Genomic DNA, 17,768 nt, shown 5'->3' with positions numbered 1-17,768 from the left:
ACCTAAACATCCATTGCAGATATCAACGAATGCATTCCAGAACCATGTGTTTACGGTAATTGTACTGATTTGGTGAACAATTACACTTGCACATGTACCCCAGGTTACACAGGAAGAAATTGTTCCATTGGTAAGGATGACTTTAAACAGGTTATCAGTACTTAAGTAACGCGACTATTTGCAACCAGAACGAAATTATCACGATTTAGTAATTGTCGAAGGCCGGTTTCGATGACCCTTTCGTAATACGTAACAGGCCATCACAATTTGTACATCTTCTAGATATTGACGAGTGCAACCCAATTCCTTGTGGGGCCCACGGCAATTGCACTGATTTGATTAATGATTACAACTGTTCGTGCGACGTTGGTTACACTGGAAGAAACTGTTCAATAAGTAAGAATAATTTGACTTCCTCTTCAAATCAAACTGTTGCCTTGCGTAAACCAAAAAGTTGTGTAAACGTGTTGAACTTTCGCTTATAGATATTAACGACTGTGAACCACTCCCATGCCTACACAACTCAACGTGTATCGACAAAGTAGCAGGTTATCAATGTGTTTGTCTACCTGGATATACAGACAAGAACTGCTCAACAGGTTTAGAGGCTAAGATGCCTAGGGGCGGCATTTAGTATTACTCTTTGTTCTTAGACATAAACGATTGTTCGCCGGACCCATGTCACCATAATGGAAACTGCTCGGATTTGGTCAACGACTATGTGTGTTCCTGCTCAGCAGGATATACTGGGAAGAACTGCTCGATTGGTGAGTTGGATTTATGGAAACTACGTAACGTAAAAAACGAAATTCGATAAACGTAGCATCGTTCGGATGAATGTAGACTGATTTTTGTCCAATTTGCTTCACTAAAAGATAGAGTAGATGAACGTATTTCAGTATTATACACTCTTTTATAGATATCAATGAATGCCATCCATCTCCTTGCAAACATAACTCCACCTGCACCGACTTGATAGCTAACTACAGTTGTGACTGTCAACCCGGCTACACTGATAAAAACTGCTCCACGAGTAATTGGAAAAACAAAATATAGTGGAAAAACTTTTTTATCTTATTTTTGTAATTTGCAGATATTGACGAGTGCATACCTGAACCATGTGCCAATGGAAGCTGCACAGATTTGGTAAACAACTACACTTGCACTTGCAACCCTGGATACACTGGAAGAAATTGCTCAGTCGGTAAGTGTTTGTGAACCGTGCTCTACCATGATTTCACTTTACTTGTGCGATTGTGTTAAAGCACCAAGTGTTCTTGTTGGCTAAGCGATCATTCAGTGTCAGAAGGCCTATTCCTCATAAAGTGTGGATTGGATATGACATAGTCGCTAATATTTTTCAGATATTGACGAATGTATTCCTACGCCTTGTGGATCTAGCGGAAACTGTACAGACCTTATTAACGATTACCAATGTACATGCGATGCTGGGTACACTGGAAGAAATTGTTCAACAAGTAAAAAAACATTGCCTTGTTACTGAATTTTTGAAGTTTTGACAGATTTATTACGCTGCCAACTACACACCTATGTTTGTTGTAACGAAAATAAGAATTGTATTGCTGCAATTTCATGTCCCTTGCTCTTGCAGAGTAGTTCAAAATTCGATGATTTAATCAAAACGAAAAAATGCTTTCGCATGGAAAAGCGGCAGAATTTATTTGTTTATTTGTTTTTGTGCACAGACATTAACGACTGTGAACCACTTCCGTGCCAGAACAACTCAACGTGTAGTGATATGGTGGCAGATTATCAGTGCGTTTGTCTCCCTGGATACACAGATAAGAATTGTTCAACAGGTACATTGGATGGAAGATACTGTTACAGCGGGTCACAAAATTTTCGCCAGACTTGATCAACATAAACCTGGGCAACATAGAAATCTGTGCGATGGTATTTCAATTCAAATATGTAACTAAAATTAACAGGTGGTTGCCCTGATCACACCTTAACCGTTAAAGTCGCACAGATTTCTGTTGTACACAGACTTATACGTGAAGTTTGGCGAAAACTTTGAGACCCAGTGTAGTAGTATTTTCCACATTGGATGAGGTTTTGTGTTTTTGGGCGGCATCCAATCTCGTGTATAATATCAGATATAAACGATTGTTCGCCGGACCGATGCCTTCATGGTAACTGCTCGGATTTGGTTGACGACTATTCATGTTCCTGCTCACTAGGATATACAGGAAAAAACTGCTCGATTGGTGAGAAAGTTTAATGGTATCTGCACAATATAACTGAGAAAATACATGTTGCAAGTAATGTCTCGGTTAAAATTAGGCTACTCAAGCGTATTTGCAAATGGCGACTGGTATGTATTTAATTGTCGTACAAATTATGCCTCGATCAAAATGCATAGCACAAGGCGGGTTTTACCACCAAAAAATTAATTTTAGAAATTCACTAATACGATCAACCCCCATTTATTCGAATTTTTTCAATATTATTTACAAACACCATTTCATAGATATTAACGAATGTGATCCATACCCTTGCATGCATAACTCCACTTGCAACGACCTGATAGCCAACTACAGTTGTGTTTGTCTGCCCGGCTACACTGATAAAAACTGCTCTACGGGTGAGTTTAATTCATAAAATTTCCGTGTAAATATCTTCTATTCTTTTACGATGTTCGTTTCAGATATTGACGAATGTATACCTGAAGTCTGTATCAATGGAAACTGCACAGATTTGGTGAACAACTACACTTGCACTTGCAACCCTGGATACACTGGAAGAAATTGCTCAGTTGGTAAGTGTTTGTGAACCGTGCTCTAACATGATTTCACTTTACTTGTGCGATTGTGTTAAAGCACCAAATGTTCTTGTTGGCTAAACGATCACTCAGTGTCGGAAGGCCTATTCCTCATAAAGTGTGGATTGGATATGACATAGTCGCTAATATTTTTCAGATATTGACGAATGTATTCCTACGCCTAACCGAAAATACTAAGTAATTTAAGACTGAAGCGGAAACAATAAACAGGATAAAATCAAGTCGCCACTATTGCTGCAACTTAGTTTAGTGATCACGTTTATGACCTTACATTTTCAATTAAATCTTCTCACAAAACCTCTTTTTTACTGGAAGATATAAACGAGTGCGATTGTAACCCTTGCCACCACAGTGGAAATTGCACTGATCTGATGAACGACTTCAACTGCTCATGTAGTGCAGGCTACGCAGGAAAGAGTTGTTCAATAAGTAAGTGTAACAAAATGCGTATCGTGGTATAATGATATTCCTAGTACATGTTACGCCTAAATCAGACTATGTGTAGCGGCCGTAATTAACTCAAAATCTCTGCAACCTGGATCTGCACCGACCGCCGCACTAGGGGGTTTCGTAATTTGTTTGAACGCAACACTGCCTGCCTTTTCGGATACAAATTCCTCCTCGCTTGCACAACAGCATTGGTTCTCTGTTAAACGAACAGAAACGTGTCACAATCGGCAATAATACGCACATTCAATATGGCCGATAAACTTACACAAAGAAATATGTTACATTAAGAAAGTCAACACCTCTTAACTCATACACAAATATTATCGCGACATTTAACTAACACAATTTACGCATTCAATTACGTACCAACTTGTTAGGAGTCCAGGACTGAATTACAGGCACTTTGACGGACTAAGACGTTTCAGCATTTCAGTTAAATTAACTTTCATGTTTTTATAGCTACACATAAAACACTGATGTTAGAACAAACATTTCCAAAACTAAATTGGATCAACTATGAACTGCGGCAATTGAAACTGCTGCTTACAGCACAGAAAGAAACTGTAAAACGTGGTCAGCACAAGCAGTGTTGCCAGATTTTTTTTACCAAAAGCGCCTAATTTTTTGTTACAACACGCCCAAAAGCGCCAATTTCTGGAAAAACAACACGCCCAAATGCGCCCAATGTTAATGAAGTTGACACATATCAGTTACGTACACCAACGGTCATTTTATGCTTATGGTTGAACACTTAAACCGTAAACTAAGACCATGAGCAGGACGCAACACCTGTAACACTCATTATTTTGATCACAGTCGTCATTGCAATATGATTATGACGTCATATTTCGTTGTGTGGTCAGTTTGCAGTATTTTAAATACGGCTGAAACAGCGTTTAGTTACCTAATTAATGAGTTAATTATCAAATTTTTAAATTTCTTAAACACGCCCAAATGCGCCCAAAGCGCAAGGTGCAATAAAAAAGCGCAAACACCCAAGACAACACGCCCAATTGGGCGTAAAAAGCGCCCAACTGGCAACACTGAGCACAAGATTGCGACACTAATGACATAACACGCATTGTTACGTTTTTGAATTTCTAACCAATCATGGTAAGTGCCTTGTTACGTCATAGTCAATGAAGTCAGATCACTGACATGAACTAGAAACAGGGAAAGAAAGCACATACAAGTCATTTCTCGCTGTAACGATATGCATTGTACTTATGTGCACAGTGTGCCTCGAGGTGGAATGTCATAGTTAATAAGTATTTTTCCTTCTGTCTTACTTACAAAATAGTTCACTTATATTGCGATAATTTTCACGCCCTAACGGCCAACACGAAACCTTCCTGCAGACATAAACGACTGCGATCCACTGCCTTGTCAACATGGATCAACATGCAGCGATCTTATAGCTGATTATAATTGTATCTGTCTACCTGGCTACACCGACAAGAATTGCTCGACAAGTTAGTGTGAAATCTGTTTAACTACAAGCTAATACAAGAAACAGAACCTAAACATCCATTGCAGATATCAACGAATGCATTCCAGAACCATGTGTTTACGGTAATTGTACTGATTTGGTGAACAATTACACTTGCACATGTACCCCAGGTTACACAGGAAGAAATTGTTCCATTGGTAAGGATGACTTTAAACAGGTTATCAGTACTTAAGTAACGCGACTATTTGCAACCAGAACGAAATTATCACGATTTAGTAATTGTCGAAGGCCGGTTTCGATGACCCTTTCGTAATACGTAACAGGCCATCACAATTTGTACATCTTCTAGATATTGACGAGTGCAACCCAATTCCTTGTGGGGCCCACGGCAATTGCACTGATTTGATTAATGATTACAACTGTTCGTGCGACGTTGGTTACACTGGAAGAAACTGTTCAATAAGTAAGAATAATTTGACTTCCTCTTCAAATCAAACTGTTGCCTTGCGTAAACCAAAAAGTTGTGTAAACGTGTTGAACTTTCGCTTATAGATATTAACGACTGTGAACCACTCCCATGCCTACACAACTCAACGTGTATCGACAAAGTAGCAGGTTATCAATGTGTTTGTCTACCTGGATATACAGACAAGAACTGCTCAACAGGTTTAGAGGCTAAGATGCCTAGGGGCGGCATTTAGTATTACTCTTTGTTCTTAGACATAAACGATTGTTCGCCGGACCCATGTCACCATAATGGAAACTGCTCGGATTTGGTCAACGACTATGTGTGTTCCTGCTCAGCAGGATATACTGGGAAGAACTGCTCGATTGGTGAGTTGGATTTATGGAAACTACGTAACGTAAAAAACGAAATTCGATAAACGTAGCATCGTTCGGATGAATGTAGACTGATTTTTGTCCAATTTGCTTCACTAAAAGATAGAGTAGATGAACGTATTTCAGTATTATACACTCTTTTATAGATATCAATGAATGCCATCCATCTCCTTGCAAACATAACTCCACCTGCACCGACTTGATAACTAACTACAGTTGTGACTGTCAACCCGGCTACACTGATAAAAACTGCTCCACGAGTAATTGGAAAAACAAAATATAGTGGAAAAACTTTTTTATCTTATTTTTATAATTTGCAGATATTGACGAGTGCATACCTGAACCATGTGCAAATGGAAGCTGCACAGATTTGGTAAACAACTACACTTGCACTTGCAACCCTGGATACACTGGAAGAAATTGCTCAGTTGGTAAGTGTTTGTCAACCGTGCTCTAACATGATTTCACTTTACTTGTGCGATTGTGTTAAAACACCAAATGTTCTTGTTGGCTAAGCGATCACTCAGTGTCAGAAGGCCTATTCCTCATAAAGTGTAGATTGGATATGACATATTCGCTAATACTTTTCAGATATTGACGAATGCATTCCTACGCCTTGTGGATCTAGCGGAAACTGTACAGACCTTATTAACGATTACCAATGTACATGCGATGCTGGGTACACTGGAAGAAATTGTTCAACAAGTAAAAAAACATTGCCTTGTTACTGAATTTTTGAAGTTTTGACAGATTTATTACGCTGCCAACTACACACCTATGTTTGTTGTAACGAAAATAAGAATTGTATTGCTGCAAATTTTATGTCCATTGCACTTACAGAGTAGTTCAAAATTCGATGATTTAATCAAAACGAAAAAAATGCTTTCGCATGGAAAAGCGGCAGAATTTATTTGTTTGTTTATTTATTTTTGTGAACAGACATTAACGACTGCGAACCACTTCCGTGCCAGAACAACTCAACGTGTAGTGATATGGTGGCAGATTATCAGTGCGTTTGTCTCCCTGGATACACAGATAAGAATTGTTCAACAGGTACATTGGATGGAAGATACTATTACAGCGGGTCACAAAATTTTCGCCAGACTTGATCAACGTAAACCTGTGCAACATAGAAATCTGTGCGATGGTATTTCAATTCAAATATGTAACTAAAATTAACAAGTGGTTGCCCTAATCACACCTTAACCGTTAAAGTCGCACAGATTTCTGTTGTACACAGACTTATATGTGAAGTTTGGCGAAAACTTTGAGACCCAGTGTAGTAGTATTTTCCACATTGGATGAGGTTTTGTGTTTTTGGGCGACATCCAACCTCGAGGTGGAATGTCACAGTTAATTAGTATGTTTCCTTCTGTCTTACTTACAAAATTCTTCACTTATATTGCGATAATTTTCACGCCCTAACGGCCAACACGAAACCTTCCTGTAGACATAAACGACTGCGATCCACTGCCTTGTCATCATGGATCAACATGCAGCGATCTTATAGCTGATTATAATTGTATCTGTCTACCTGGCTACACCGACAAGAATTGCTCGACAAGTTAGTGTGAAATTTGTTTAACTACAAGCTAATACAAGAAACAGAACCTAAACATCCATTGCAGATATCAACGAATGCATTCCAGAACCATGTGTTTACGGTAATTGTACTGATTGGGTGAACAATTACACTTGCACATGTACCCCAGGCTACACAGGAAGAAATTGTTCCATTGGTAAGGATGACTTTAAACAGGTTATCAGTACTTAAGTAACGCGACTATTTGCAACCAGAACGAAATTATCACCATTTAGTAATTGTCGAAGGCCGGTTTCGATGACCCTTTCGTAGTACGTAACAGGCCATCACAACTTGTACATCTTCTAGATATTGACGAGTGCAACCCAATTCCCTGTGGGGTCAACGGCAATTGCACTGATTTGATTAATGATTACAACTGTTCGTGCGACGTTGGTTACACTGGAAGAAACTGTTCAATAAGTAAGAATAATTTGACTTCCTCTTTACATCAAACTGTTGCCTTGCGTTAACCAAAAAGTGGTGTAAACGTGTTGAACTTTCGTTTATAGATATTAACGACTGTGAACCACTCCCATGCCTACACAACTCAACGTGTATCGACAAAGTAGCAGATTATCAATGTGTTTGTCTACCTGGATATACAGACAAGAACTGCTCAACAGGTATAGAGGTTAAGATGCCCAGGGGCGGCATTTAGTATTACTCTTTGTTCTTAGACATAAACGATTGTTCGCTGGATCCATGTCACCATAATGGAAACTGCTCGGATTTGGTCAACGACTATGTGTGTTCCTGCTCAGCAGGATATACTGGGAAGAATTGCTCGATTGGTGAGTTGGATTTATGGAAACTACGTAACGTAAAAAACGAAATTTGATAAACATAGCATCGTTCGGGTGAATGTAGACTGATTTTTGTCCAATTTGCTTCACTAAAAGATAGAGTAGATGAACGTATTTCAGTATTATACACTCTTTTATAGATATCAATGAATGCCATCCATCTCCTTGCAAACATAACTCCACCTGCACCGACTTGATAACTAACTACAGTTGTGACTGTCTACCCGGCTACACTGATAAAAACTGCTCCACGAGTAATTGGAAAAACAAAATATAGTGGAAAAACTTGTTTATCTTATTTTTATAATTTGCAGATATTGACGAGTGCATACCTGAACCATGTGCCAATGGAAGCTGCACAGATTTGGTAAACAACTACACTTGCACTTGCAACCCTGGATACACTGGAAGAAATTGCTCAGTTGGTAAGTGTTTGTGAACCGTGTTCTGACATGATTTCACTTTACCTGTGCGATTGTGTTAAAGCACCAAATGTTCTTGTTGGCTAAGCGATCACTCAGTGTCAGAAGGCCTATTCCTCATAAAGTGTAGATTGGATATGACATAGTCGCTAATATTTTTCAGATATTGACGAATGTATTCCTACGCCTAACCGAAAATACTAAGTAATTTAAGGCTGAAGCGGAAACAATAAACACGATAAAATGAAGTCGCCACTATTGCTGCAACTTAGTTCTGTGATCACGTTTATGACCTTACATTTTCAATTAAATCTTCTCACAAAACCTCTTTTTTACTGGAAGATATAAACGAGTGCGATTGTAACCCTTGCCACCACAGTGGAAATTGCACTGATCTGATGAACGACTTCAACTGCTCATGTAGTGCAGGCTACGCAGGAAAGAGTTGTTCAATAAGTAAGTGTAACAAAACGCGTATCGTGGTATAATGATATTCCTAGTAAATGTTACGCCTAAATCAGACTATGCATTGTACTTATGTGCACAGTGTGCCTCGAGGTGGAATGTCACAGTTAATTAGTATTTTTCCTTCTGTCTTTCTTACAAAATAATTCACTTATATTGCGATAATTTTCACGCCCTAACGGCCAACACGAAACCTTTCTGTAGACATAAACGACTGCGATCCACTGCCTTGTCAACATGGATCAACATGCAGCGATCTTATAGCTGATTATAATTGTATCTGTCTACCTGGCTACACCGACAAGAATTGCTCGACAAGTTAGTGTGAAATTTGTTTAACTACAAGCTAATACAAGAAACAGAACCTAAACATCCATTGCAGATATCAACGAATGCATTCCAGAACCATGTGTTTACGGTAATTGTACTGATTTGGTGAACAATCACACTTGCATATGTACCCCAGGTTACACAGGAAGAAATTGTTCCATTGGTAAGGATGAATTTAAACAGGTTACCAGTACTTAAGTAACGCGACTATTTGCAACCAGAACGAAATTATCACCATTTAGTAATTGTCGAAGGCCGGTTTCGATGACCCTTTCGTAGTACGTAACAGGCCATCACAATTTGTACATCTTCTAGATATTGACGAGTGCAACCCAATTCCCTGTGGGGCCCACGGTAATTGCACTGATTTGAATAATGATTACAACTGTTCGTGCGACGTTGGTTACACTGGAAGAAACTGTTCAATAAGTAAGAATAATTTGACTTCCTCTTTAAATCAAACTGTTGCCTTGCGGTAACCAAAAAGTGGTGTAAACGTGTTGAACTTTCGCTTATAGATATTAACAACTGTGAACCACTCCCATGCCTACACAACTCAACGTGTATCGACAAAGTAGCAGATTATCAATGTGTTTGTCTTGCTGGATATACAGACAAGAACTGCTCAACAGGTATAGAGGTTAAGATGCCTAGGGGCGGCATTTAGTATTACTCTTTGTTCTTAGACATAAACGATTGTTCGCCGGACCCATGTCACCATAATGGAAACTGCTCGGATTTGGTCAACGACCATGTGTGTTCCTGCTCAGCAGGATATACTGGGAAGAACTGCTCGATTGGTGAGTTGGATTTATGGAAACTACGTAACGTAAAAAATGAAATTCGATAAACGTAGCATCGTTCGGATGAATGTAGACTGATTTTTGTCCAATTTGCTTCACTAAAAGATAGAGTAGATGAACGTATTTCAGTATTTTACACTCTTTTATAGATATAAATGAATGCCATCCATCTCCTTGCAAACATAACTCCACCTGCACCGACTTGATAACTAACTACAGTTGTGACTGTCAACCCGGCTACACTGATAAAAACTGCTCCACGAGTAATTGGAAAAACAAAATATAGTGGAAAAACTTTTTTATCTTATTTTTATAATTTGCAGATATTGACGAGTGCATACCTGAACCATGTGCCAATGGAAGCTGCACAGATTTGGTAAACAACTACACTTGCACTTGCAACCCTGGATACACTGGAAGAAATTGCTCAGTCGGTAAGATATAGTGTTCTATACTCAACTGTGCTTTCGCTGTAATTCTGTAAAAAACGCAAATTTTATTTTATATTCTACGCTCGCTCATTTCGCTATGAATTGTTAACGGCGTATGAAGAATTTATCAATACTTTTTCAGATATTGATGACTGTATACCCATGCCTTGTGAATTTCATGGAAATTGTACTGACCTTATCAACGATTATAAATGCACATGCGAGGTTGGATACACCGGGAAAAATTGTTCTTCAGGTAATTTTGCAAACCCTAATAGCTGCTGCTTAACAAACGCTATAAAAAGTAAAATAATAGCCATTAGAATTGACAAAAAAATATATTTACTCCTTAAGTGATGCAAAAGTAATACCATATTTTCGCATAGCAAAATGCCCTGGCTGCGAAGCCTGTGAACCTTATAGTCCTTAAATGAGTTTTAATATGTGACATTTTGTAAATATTTGTCAGATATAGACGATTGCGAACAACTTCCGTGTCAGAACAACTCAACGTGTAGTGATATGGTGGCAGATTATGAGTGCGTCTGCTCTGTCGGATACACAGACAAGAATTGTTCCACAGGTATATTTCCGCAACATTTCTTCGGACAATTGTCGCGCAACTATTGATTGTTAAATGTTTATTCAGATATAAATGACTGCTCCTCGGATCCATGTGTTCACGGAAAATGTTCGGATTTGGTGAACGACTACATGTGCACCTGTGTCCCGGGATTCACGGGAGAAAATTGTTCGATTGGTATTAACGTAGTGTTTTTATAGGAAGTATAGGCTTGATCGACAAACCTGCATTATTACAAGAAACGTATCGTCCAGTACAACAAGTATTCAAATAACCGATTTTGACGTTAATTGTTCATTTTCATGGTGATTGCACACCAGTACAAATTACCATACATCGTAATAGGGGATTTTAAATTACCAATTTTTATCATATGGTGGCATGCAGTGGCTGATTACAAACACAGTAATGGACTATAGTACTTTTTTGTGTTGGCTGTAATTCGTGGTGTCCATATAGATATTAATGAGTGCATCTCATCGCCGTGCGCTAATGGTGGAAATTGTACAAATCTTCCAAACAACTTCAACTGCACTTGTGCTCCAGGATTCAGCGGAAAGAACTGTTCTATAGGTTAGTGTTGAGCTTACCAGACACAACAAACGGCTAGTAGAAGAAATTTGCTCCTAACTAAAATCATTTGATAATAAATCTGTGTATTCTAGAAATAAACGAATGTTTGTCGTCGCCATGTCTGAACCAAGGAACTTGTATGAGATTAGTAAACGGATACAAATGCGAGTGCCTTGCGAGCTTTACGGGTATCAACTGTTTAACTGGTAAGATTTCGTTATGTCTGTAGCAAAATTGACAACGTTTTCTTTTCAAGGCCATTCAATGACATAAAGAAACGTTAATTCAAAACAAAGTGCCCATTTTGTTATAATTCAAGGTACACAGACTACAAATACTCACAAACTGATCTCTTTGAGATTTGAAAATTTACCACGTATTCCAATTACTTTGTACGCCTTTGCACCGATTTAATAATAGCCGTAACCTGTTTGTTACAGAAATTGACGTTTGCCGGAATGCAAGTTGCCATAGCAACGCTTTGTGTATACCAACCTCTTCGTCGTATCGCTGTGAGTGCAACAGCAATTTTGAAGGGAATGGTTTTCACTGCCAACGTAAGTCCTTTGTGACAACGAAAAGACGACAAAATACTCCCTATAACCTTTTGCTCGTTTTAGCTTTCTGTTCTTCTGGATCAGTTTTTGATCCAACTTCAAATGCTACATACAATTTTCCGCGTTCAAGCCTTGGAGAAATACCTGTTTCAAATGAAACATGCCTCAATGGTAAATATATCTTCGGAATTTCGGTTGTCCAGTATTGCGTTGTGTATATTGTGATATAGGTAGGGCAAAAGCCACAGCCAGCTGTTTGCGAACTGAAACATCTTCAGCAAAGCTTCAAAACATCCGCGTGGTGGCGTGCTCACAAAACTTGTCATCCGTCTCACAAATTCAGGTAAAAACGTTTTTTTCCCTCGTTGCTGAATACAAATTTTGTTTTTAGCATTTTAAACTGTATTATTTACAAGCCTGCGTTCCAACAGAAAAAACTCTTTCAAGGAATAGCGTCGACAATACATGCGAGCCTAATCCATTACGTTTTTCAATGTAATTGATTTTGTATTTTTAAATTGTAGCTTTGTGAACACCGAATCGTGATATCCTCATATTTACAGTGCACTCGCTTTTATTGATGTTTCATAAAATATTTCTGTTCTGATAAGAAATAGAGAAAATGTCAAAAGTGACTACAGGAATCAGCCTGTGCAAGTGATAAGAAATACGCTTTAAAGTAACAGTGGTGGATGTTTCAGGTTGCTCCCACAACTGAGGCTGTAGCAAACGTGATAACAGTGTTACGACTACTAACAACCCAATCAACAAACATTACCGCAAGTGAAGCCAACGCAGTAGTGGACACAATTATCCGCATCAGCCTTCTGGATCCAGTTAATGTCAACGTGCGATCAAGTTTTAAATATATTTTAATTGGGTAACATGTCGAGAGCTTACATATGTTTGTTCATTGTAGATTACGCCAACAATCCTTCTTGGTGCTTTGGTGGCGATTGATCAAGTTTCAGGTTCACTGTCACAAAATGAAACAAAGTATTTTACTTATAGCTAATGTTTGAAACCAAGTGTTTCTGATTACCGTCAGTCGGTTTATTTTTGAAATATGAAAAATCGATTTCGCCTACAAAGGCATCATCAGTTTCTGCAACTAAAATGCAATAAAGCACTCGAAGCTACCTCATTCAAATAGAATCAGCTATAATTGCTGTGCTATCCGCTATAATTGCTGTCGCTGGTTTTAAGACAGTGCCAGATCAGGGGCTAGATTCTGTCCACTTTAGAGATTAGATTTTACTTTACTTATATATGTATAACAATATTGCGACAAGCCTGTAGTGTTTGTTAACAATATCAACATGGCGCCATTGTGCTTCCCAATTTTTCTTGAGCAATACGCGATCATTTACACCATTCCCAAATACTTAAAATATGTCTTTCAAACATGGTAATAAATCTTTGACAGTGATTCTACAAGACGTAAGCAACTATTACTGCAAACACTTCAAAATTTTAGTGATCGGGTTATTATACCCAACAACAGCACCCTAACCCTTCAAACCAAGCAGCAAACTTTGCAGGTAAATAACCATAACAAATGGACCAGAATAGAGAAGGTTGTGCCATGTTTATCTTTGCAGAATCGCATTGCATTAATTAAATTGTAGAAAAGTGCATACAATTGTCAAACTATGTCATATAATTTTATTGGTCCCGCATTTGAGCACCATAGCAGAGAAAATAACCTAATATTAAAGAGTTATTGCACATGTATTTAGGTTGCAGCTGTTGCTAGAGTAGGGACACAATTCGTCGATACGCCTTTCCGACCGCTTGATAAATTTGGAGTGCCTTACGAGCCATCGGTGAGCAGTTTATTGCCTGCCAAGCTTCTAGAAAGTGCAGCAAGTCAGCTTGGCACCGACAACTTAAGAATTTCGTTTATTTTATACGAAAACGACATGCTTCACCCTAAAGGAAAAGGAAAACTAAGCCAGGTTAGTTCTACTCCAGATTTAATAGATTAACATCACTTTAGTTTGAGCTCACACTGGCGTCAAGACTGTGTTTTGTTAATAACGTCAAAAAATCACCGCTATTTCGTGTTCCACCATTATTATTAAGTATTTTCGCAAATGACTTTAATTGGTAAGCTTTCAAGTATAAAACGTGAGTACATGCATTGATCTAAATCACCATGACACTTCGTTTGCTGCAGATAATAGCAGCCAACATTCGCGATTATACTACTTCTGATACGGTTCCGGATACTGCAACTACCTTTAACAACGTGTCAGAAAAGCAAGGTTCAGTCACTTTAGAAGGCAACCCGTTATTGGTAAGTTGAATAAAATAAACCTGCTGGATTGAATGTCTGTAAGCGTTACATCAAGGTTTTGGATGACCAAACATCGGCTTTGCTTCTTCCGTATTGACCCTCAGCATTTAAAAACAAGATCCAATATTTTGGGTTAATAATTTTGCAGGAAACCGTCACACGGACTCAATGTGTTAGCTTGGACTCGAACTTTCGTTGGTCTCCGGGTAAATGCAGACTGGTGCAAGTGTTCAACACATCCAGACCACGTTGTGATTGCAAGACCCTTGCAAACTTTGCAATGATTATTGTAAGTAAACAATGACTTGGCAAATTTACCAATAACCGGACCAAAAAGTGTTGATTGTCAAAACGGCATCAACTTGTTTTGCATTGGGGCAACTTAGAAGAGTTCAATAAATTCCAGTTCGAGCGAATGCATGGATTTTCACATCGGAATGTCTACCTTGCTGTATTGTTTTCTTATCGATTTACTGCGAAGGTTAACAAAAATTTATTGCAGAGCTCTGTCGTTCTGCCATCAGCAGCGGAACTAAACACAGTCTCATGGGTTGGATGCATTCTTTCGACGCTTGGATCAACCGTGACTATTATGATATACAGTAGCATACGGTTAGTATTCTATTTTGTTTGCAATGCTGTTGTTATAATGTACAATTACAATCATCTTGTTTTTGCATTTTGTAGTTTGAGTCTATGCTGGGCACATTTCAATTAAATCTTCTCTTGGGGTTATACTCTGAAACACACCTTGTTAGTGTATTGTCACCATTTTACTTTCGTTTGTTGTATCACTTCCTTGGGTCTGAAACGATAAGACAAATGGAAGATTTTTTTACACACAAATGACAAAAAACGTGTATAAATTAATTGTCCACAGTATTGCATTCTCGTGATGCGTTGCATCGTTAAATGCTACAAACTTTCATGAAAGGGAACATGATATTATGCTACCTGTTTTATCTCACTGTTTTAAACAAAAATATATTTTTAAGGTCACTCCGGGTAAAGAAGCCAACCGTGTTCCTTCTAAACGTGTGCGTTTGTCTTCTCTTTGTCAATATCTTGTTTCTTGCTGGATCGAACATGGTTGGAGATAGAACCGTTTGTTATTTGGTCACAGTCCTTCTGCATTTTTTCCTGCTGGCAACCTGGTTCTGGATGTCCGCAAACGCCCTTGATCTCTACAATGCATTGGTTAAGGTCAACATTTCGTTTTGAATTCCAAACTGTCGTTGTTTGCTTTATCTTGCGTTGTAATTTAAATCTGCTTAAATGTAACGCTACGAAAAATGTTGCGTTTTAGCATTTTTATAACCTTTACAATGGCATAAAATTATCAAAATTTCGCAGAAGTTGCTTGTTTTTCTTTATTTGAGAAACGCAAGCCATACGACCCATACCATGGTTGAATCTAATTGCGTTTGCAGGTGATGCAAGGGTCAGGGGATAAAGTGCGCATTGCATCAGCTATTGCGTCATACGTAGTTCCTCTAATAATAGTAGCTGTGCACAGCGGCGTTACCATTCTCTACGTTGACAACCAAAACTACAGAGAAGGTATGAAACAGCTTGACAAAACTAACATATCACAACATAAATTCAAATTTTTACTTGAACATTGTAGGCCAAGATTTTTGTTGCATTCTGTATATCTTGTAAAAGTTTCCAAATCAAGCGATGTTGCAACATCATTGAAAACACAGTAATGTTTCATGCAATGATTGGCAGGAACGCCCCACGGGCGCAGGTCCTTACTTGGCGATCACAGCTAACGCATCGACATCATTAGGTTTACAGGCTTCGTAGCCCAGGCATTGCAGCCTAGCTGGATGAGCAACTTTCCCCCGAAAAGTCTGAGCGAGATCTGCTTGGCTGCAATGCCTGGGCTGCGAAGCCTGTAAACCTAACAATCATTGAAAACACGGTAGTAAAATCAAGTTTATGCTCGCAGCAATTCCAACAAATAATATGCTTCAAACTCAAATTTAACAAAGGCGCTTTTCTTGCAGACGACAACCTGTTCATGTCGGCTTATCGGGCAAGACACATATGTTGGCTTCACAGTCACTCCCTGAATTTTGGATTTCTTTTTCCAATCGGACTGCTCGCGCTATTCAATTTGTTTCTTTTCTGCAGAATTTTTAGCAGCTTAAGGTGCAACAAACAAAAGGTCAGCTCTGAAAATAAATGAAAACTTTGTGCATGTGAAAATGAAATAGTGTAAATTCTGAAATTTGTTGTTCTCTGTCAAATAATAGTGTTCCCGAAATATTTACGCGCATGAACCAGCAAAATCCTTAATTAATGGAAAATAAACGTTCGTTTTGACAGCTAATCTGTTCTAAGTGCCTTATTACGATGTTATTTATTCGTATATCCGAACACATTCCGTTAAATACAGAGTTCAAGATTTAACCAATACATATTTTTCTGTAGATTCGTTCGTCAGCACAAAAGCGCAGTAAAACTCAAGAGTTCATGCTTGCGATGACGTTAGTTCTATCCATGGGGCTGACGTGGTTGTTCGGGTTACTTATGCTCTTCGCAAATGACGTTTATTACCAGTCAGCAATGGCCTGGTTATTTACATTGTTTAATTCAAGCCAGGTACGTAGGTTAGGATGGTTGTCATATTGGACAGAATCCGTCTGTCTTGGTATGTAAGACAAATATGTTTCGCTTTTGTAACAAGCATTCTCAGTATTTATAAAAACAATACAAGAAGTGGGTTTATGTAAGACAAATATATTTCGATTTTGTAATAAGCATCCTCAGTGTCTATAAAAACAACCCTTTCCAATCCATGTTTTATTCTTCTATCTTGCAGGGCCTGTTGATTTTTATATTTAACTGCGTGAGAATCGAAAACGTCCGTCGTTTGTGGCTGCATCCTTTACTGAATAAGCTCGGATGCAGCCGAATTCCAATTGTTAACAGAGCGATTAACGTCAAAAAGACCCATGTGTCAAGATCCACTGTCAAAGCTGTGACTGATGCTACACACCTTTAGTCAAATAATGGCTTTTATGAATGTAATTTCAAACAATGCTTTTGCACGTTTGGTTTGCAAATGCATTACTTATATGTACAAACTTTCTTGTCTAAATTCGAAATTTTTAAAGGCATGGTCATTAAATTTGTAACAGTACACAAATGGTGAATCGCGTATGCACCTTTATAAATGACTCAATAGGGTGGAAACCTAAGCAAAACTTCACAAAAAAATAAATTCCCTGAATTAAAAATTGAAGCTGTGTAATTAAAGTTCGATACGCATGCGGATATTTCATGTGAAATTTTTTCTTGCTTGTCTGTATTTTTCTGTCTTTACATAACTATCCAAACCATTAAAACAAAAGACTAAGACTAAT

The 17,768-nt window shown here is 38.3% G+C and overlaps 1 protein-coding gene across 1 annotated transcript in view; it reads left to right on the top strand.

The window, feature by feature from the left end:
- LOC145898149 (uncharacterized) overlaps nucleotides 1–17,768 on the top strand; it is a 50,317-nt gene extending 32,549 nt beyond the window's left edge. Inside the window, exons 82-137 of the mRNA XM_082986584.1 lie at nucleotides 20–130; nucleotides 283–396; nucleotides 486–599; nucleotides 654–767; nucleotides 920–1,033; nucleotides 1,094–1,204; nucleotides 1,365–1,478; nucleotides 1,707–1,820; nucleotides 2,118–2,228; nucleotides 2,492–2,605; nucleotides 2,669–2,779; nucleotides 3,119–3,232; nucleotides 4,612–4,725; nucleotides 4,790–4,900; nucleotides 5,053–5,166; nucleotides 5,256–5,369; nucleotides 5,424–5,537; nucleotides 5,690–5,803; nucleotides 5,864–5,974; nucleotides 6,135–6,248; nucleotides 6,483–6,596; nucleotides 6,994–7,107; nucleotides 7,172–7,282; nucleotides 7,435–7,548; nucleotides 7,638–7,751; nucleotides 7,806–7,919; nucleotides 8,072–8,185; nucleotides 8,246–8,356; nucleotides 8,696–8,809; nucleotides 9,023–9,136; nucleotides 9,201–9,311; nucleotides 9,464–9,577; nucleotides 9,667–9,780; nucleotides 9,835–9,948; nucleotides 10,101–10,214; nucleotides 10,275–10,385; nucleotides 10,525–10,638; nucleotides 10,852–10,965; nucleotides 11,032–11,142; nucleotides 11,425–11,538; nucleotides 11,631–11,744; nucleotides 11,979–12,095; nucleotides 12,159–12,266; nucleotides 12,326–12,438; nucleotides 12,797–12,943; nucleotides 13,015–13,091; nucleotides 13,522–13,636; nucleotides 13,835–14,053; nucleotides 14,275–14,394; nucleotides 14,543–14,683; nucleotides 14,897–15,006; nucleotides 15,390–15,597; nucleotides 15,825–15,954; nucleotides 16,407–16,567; nucleotides 16,834–17,004; nucleotides 17,225–17,768. Of these exons, the coding sequence (XP_082842710.1) occupies nucleotides 20–130; nucleotides 283–396; nucleotides 486–599; nucleotides 654–767; nucleotides 920–1,033; nucleotides 1,094–1,204; nucleotides 1,365–1,478; nucleotides 1,707–1,820; nucleotides 2,118–2,228; nucleotides 2,492–2,605; nucleotides 2,669–2,779; nucleotides 3,119–3,232; nucleotides 4,612–4,725; nucleotides 4,790–4,900; nucleotides 5,053–5,166; nucleotides 5,256–5,369; nucleotides 5,424–5,537; nucleotides 5,690–5,803; nucleotides 5,864–5,974; nucleotides 6,135–6,248; nucleotides 6,483–6,596; nucleotides 6,994–7,107; nucleotides 7,172–7,282; nucleotides 7,435–7,548; nucleotides 7,638–7,751; nucleotides 7,806–7,919; nucleotides 8,072–8,185; nucleotides 8,246–8,356; nucleotides 8,696–8,809; nucleotides 9,023–9,136; nucleotides 9,201–9,311; nucleotides 9,464–9,577; nucleotides 9,667–9,780; nucleotides 9,835–9,948; nucleotides 10,101–10,214; nucleotides 10,275–10,385; nucleotides 10,525–10,638; nucleotides 10,852–10,965; nucleotides 11,032–11,142; nucleotides 11,425–11,538; nucleotides 11,631–11,744; nucleotides 11,979–12,095; nucleotides 12,159–12,266; nucleotides 12,326–12,438; nucleotides 12,797–12,943; nucleotides 13,015–13,091; nucleotides 13,522–13,636; nucleotides 13,835–14,053; nucleotides 14,275–14,394; nucleotides 14,543–14,683; nucleotides 14,897–15,006; nucleotides 15,390–15,597; nucleotides 15,825–15,954; nucleotides 16,407–16,567; nucleotides 16,834–17,004; nucleotides 17,225–17,407 (6,761 nt within the window). The 3' untranslated portion in view covers nucleotides 17,408–17,768. The remainder of the gene's footprint in view (nucleotides 1–19; nucleotides 131–282; nucleotides 397–485; nucleotides 600–653; nucleotides 768–919; nucleotides 1,034–1,093; nucleotides 1,205–1,364; nucleotides 1,479–1,706; nucleotides 1,821–2,117; nucleotides 2,229–2,491; nucleotides 2,606–2,668; nucleotides 2,780–3,118; nucleotides 3,233–4,611; nucleotides 4,726–4,789; nucleotides 4,901–5,052; nucleotides 5,167–5,255; nucleotides 5,370–5,423; nucleotides 5,538–5,689; nucleotides 5,804–5,863; nucleotides 5,975–6,134; nucleotides 6,249–6,482; nucleotides 6,597–6,993; nucleotides 7,108–7,171; nucleotides 7,283–7,434; nucleotides 7,549–7,637; nucleotides 7,752–7,805; nucleotides 7,920–8,071; nucleotides 8,186–8,245; nucleotides 8,357–8,695; nucleotides 8,810–9,022; nucleotides 9,137–9,200; nucleotides 9,312–9,463; nucleotides 9,578–9,666; nucleotides 9,781–9,834; nucleotides 9,949–10,100; nucleotides 10,215–10,274; nucleotides 10,386–10,524; nucleotides 10,639–10,851; nucleotides 10,966–11,031; nucleotides 11,143–11,424; nucleotides 11,539–11,630; nucleotides 11,745–11,978; nucleotides 12,096–12,158; nucleotides 12,267–12,325; nucleotides 12,439–12,796; nucleotides 12,944–13,014; nucleotides 13,092–13,521; nucleotides 13,637–13,834; nucleotides 14,054–14,274; nucleotides 14,395–14,542; nucleotides 14,684–14,896; nucleotides 15,007–15,389; nucleotides 15,598–15,824; nucleotides 15,955–16,406; nucleotides 16,568–16,833; nucleotides 17,005–17,224) is intronic.

This window comes from Ascidia mentula, chromosome 4 (genome assembly GCF_947561715.1).
Source record: "Ascidia mentula chromosome 4, kaAscMent1.1, whole genome shotgun sequence".
NCBI classification, from domain to species: Eukaryota; Metazoa; Chordata; class Ascidiacea; order Phlebobranchia; family Ascidiidae; genus Ascidia; species Ascidia mentula.
This window is presented reverse-complemented; position numbering and strand designations above follow the sequence as displayed.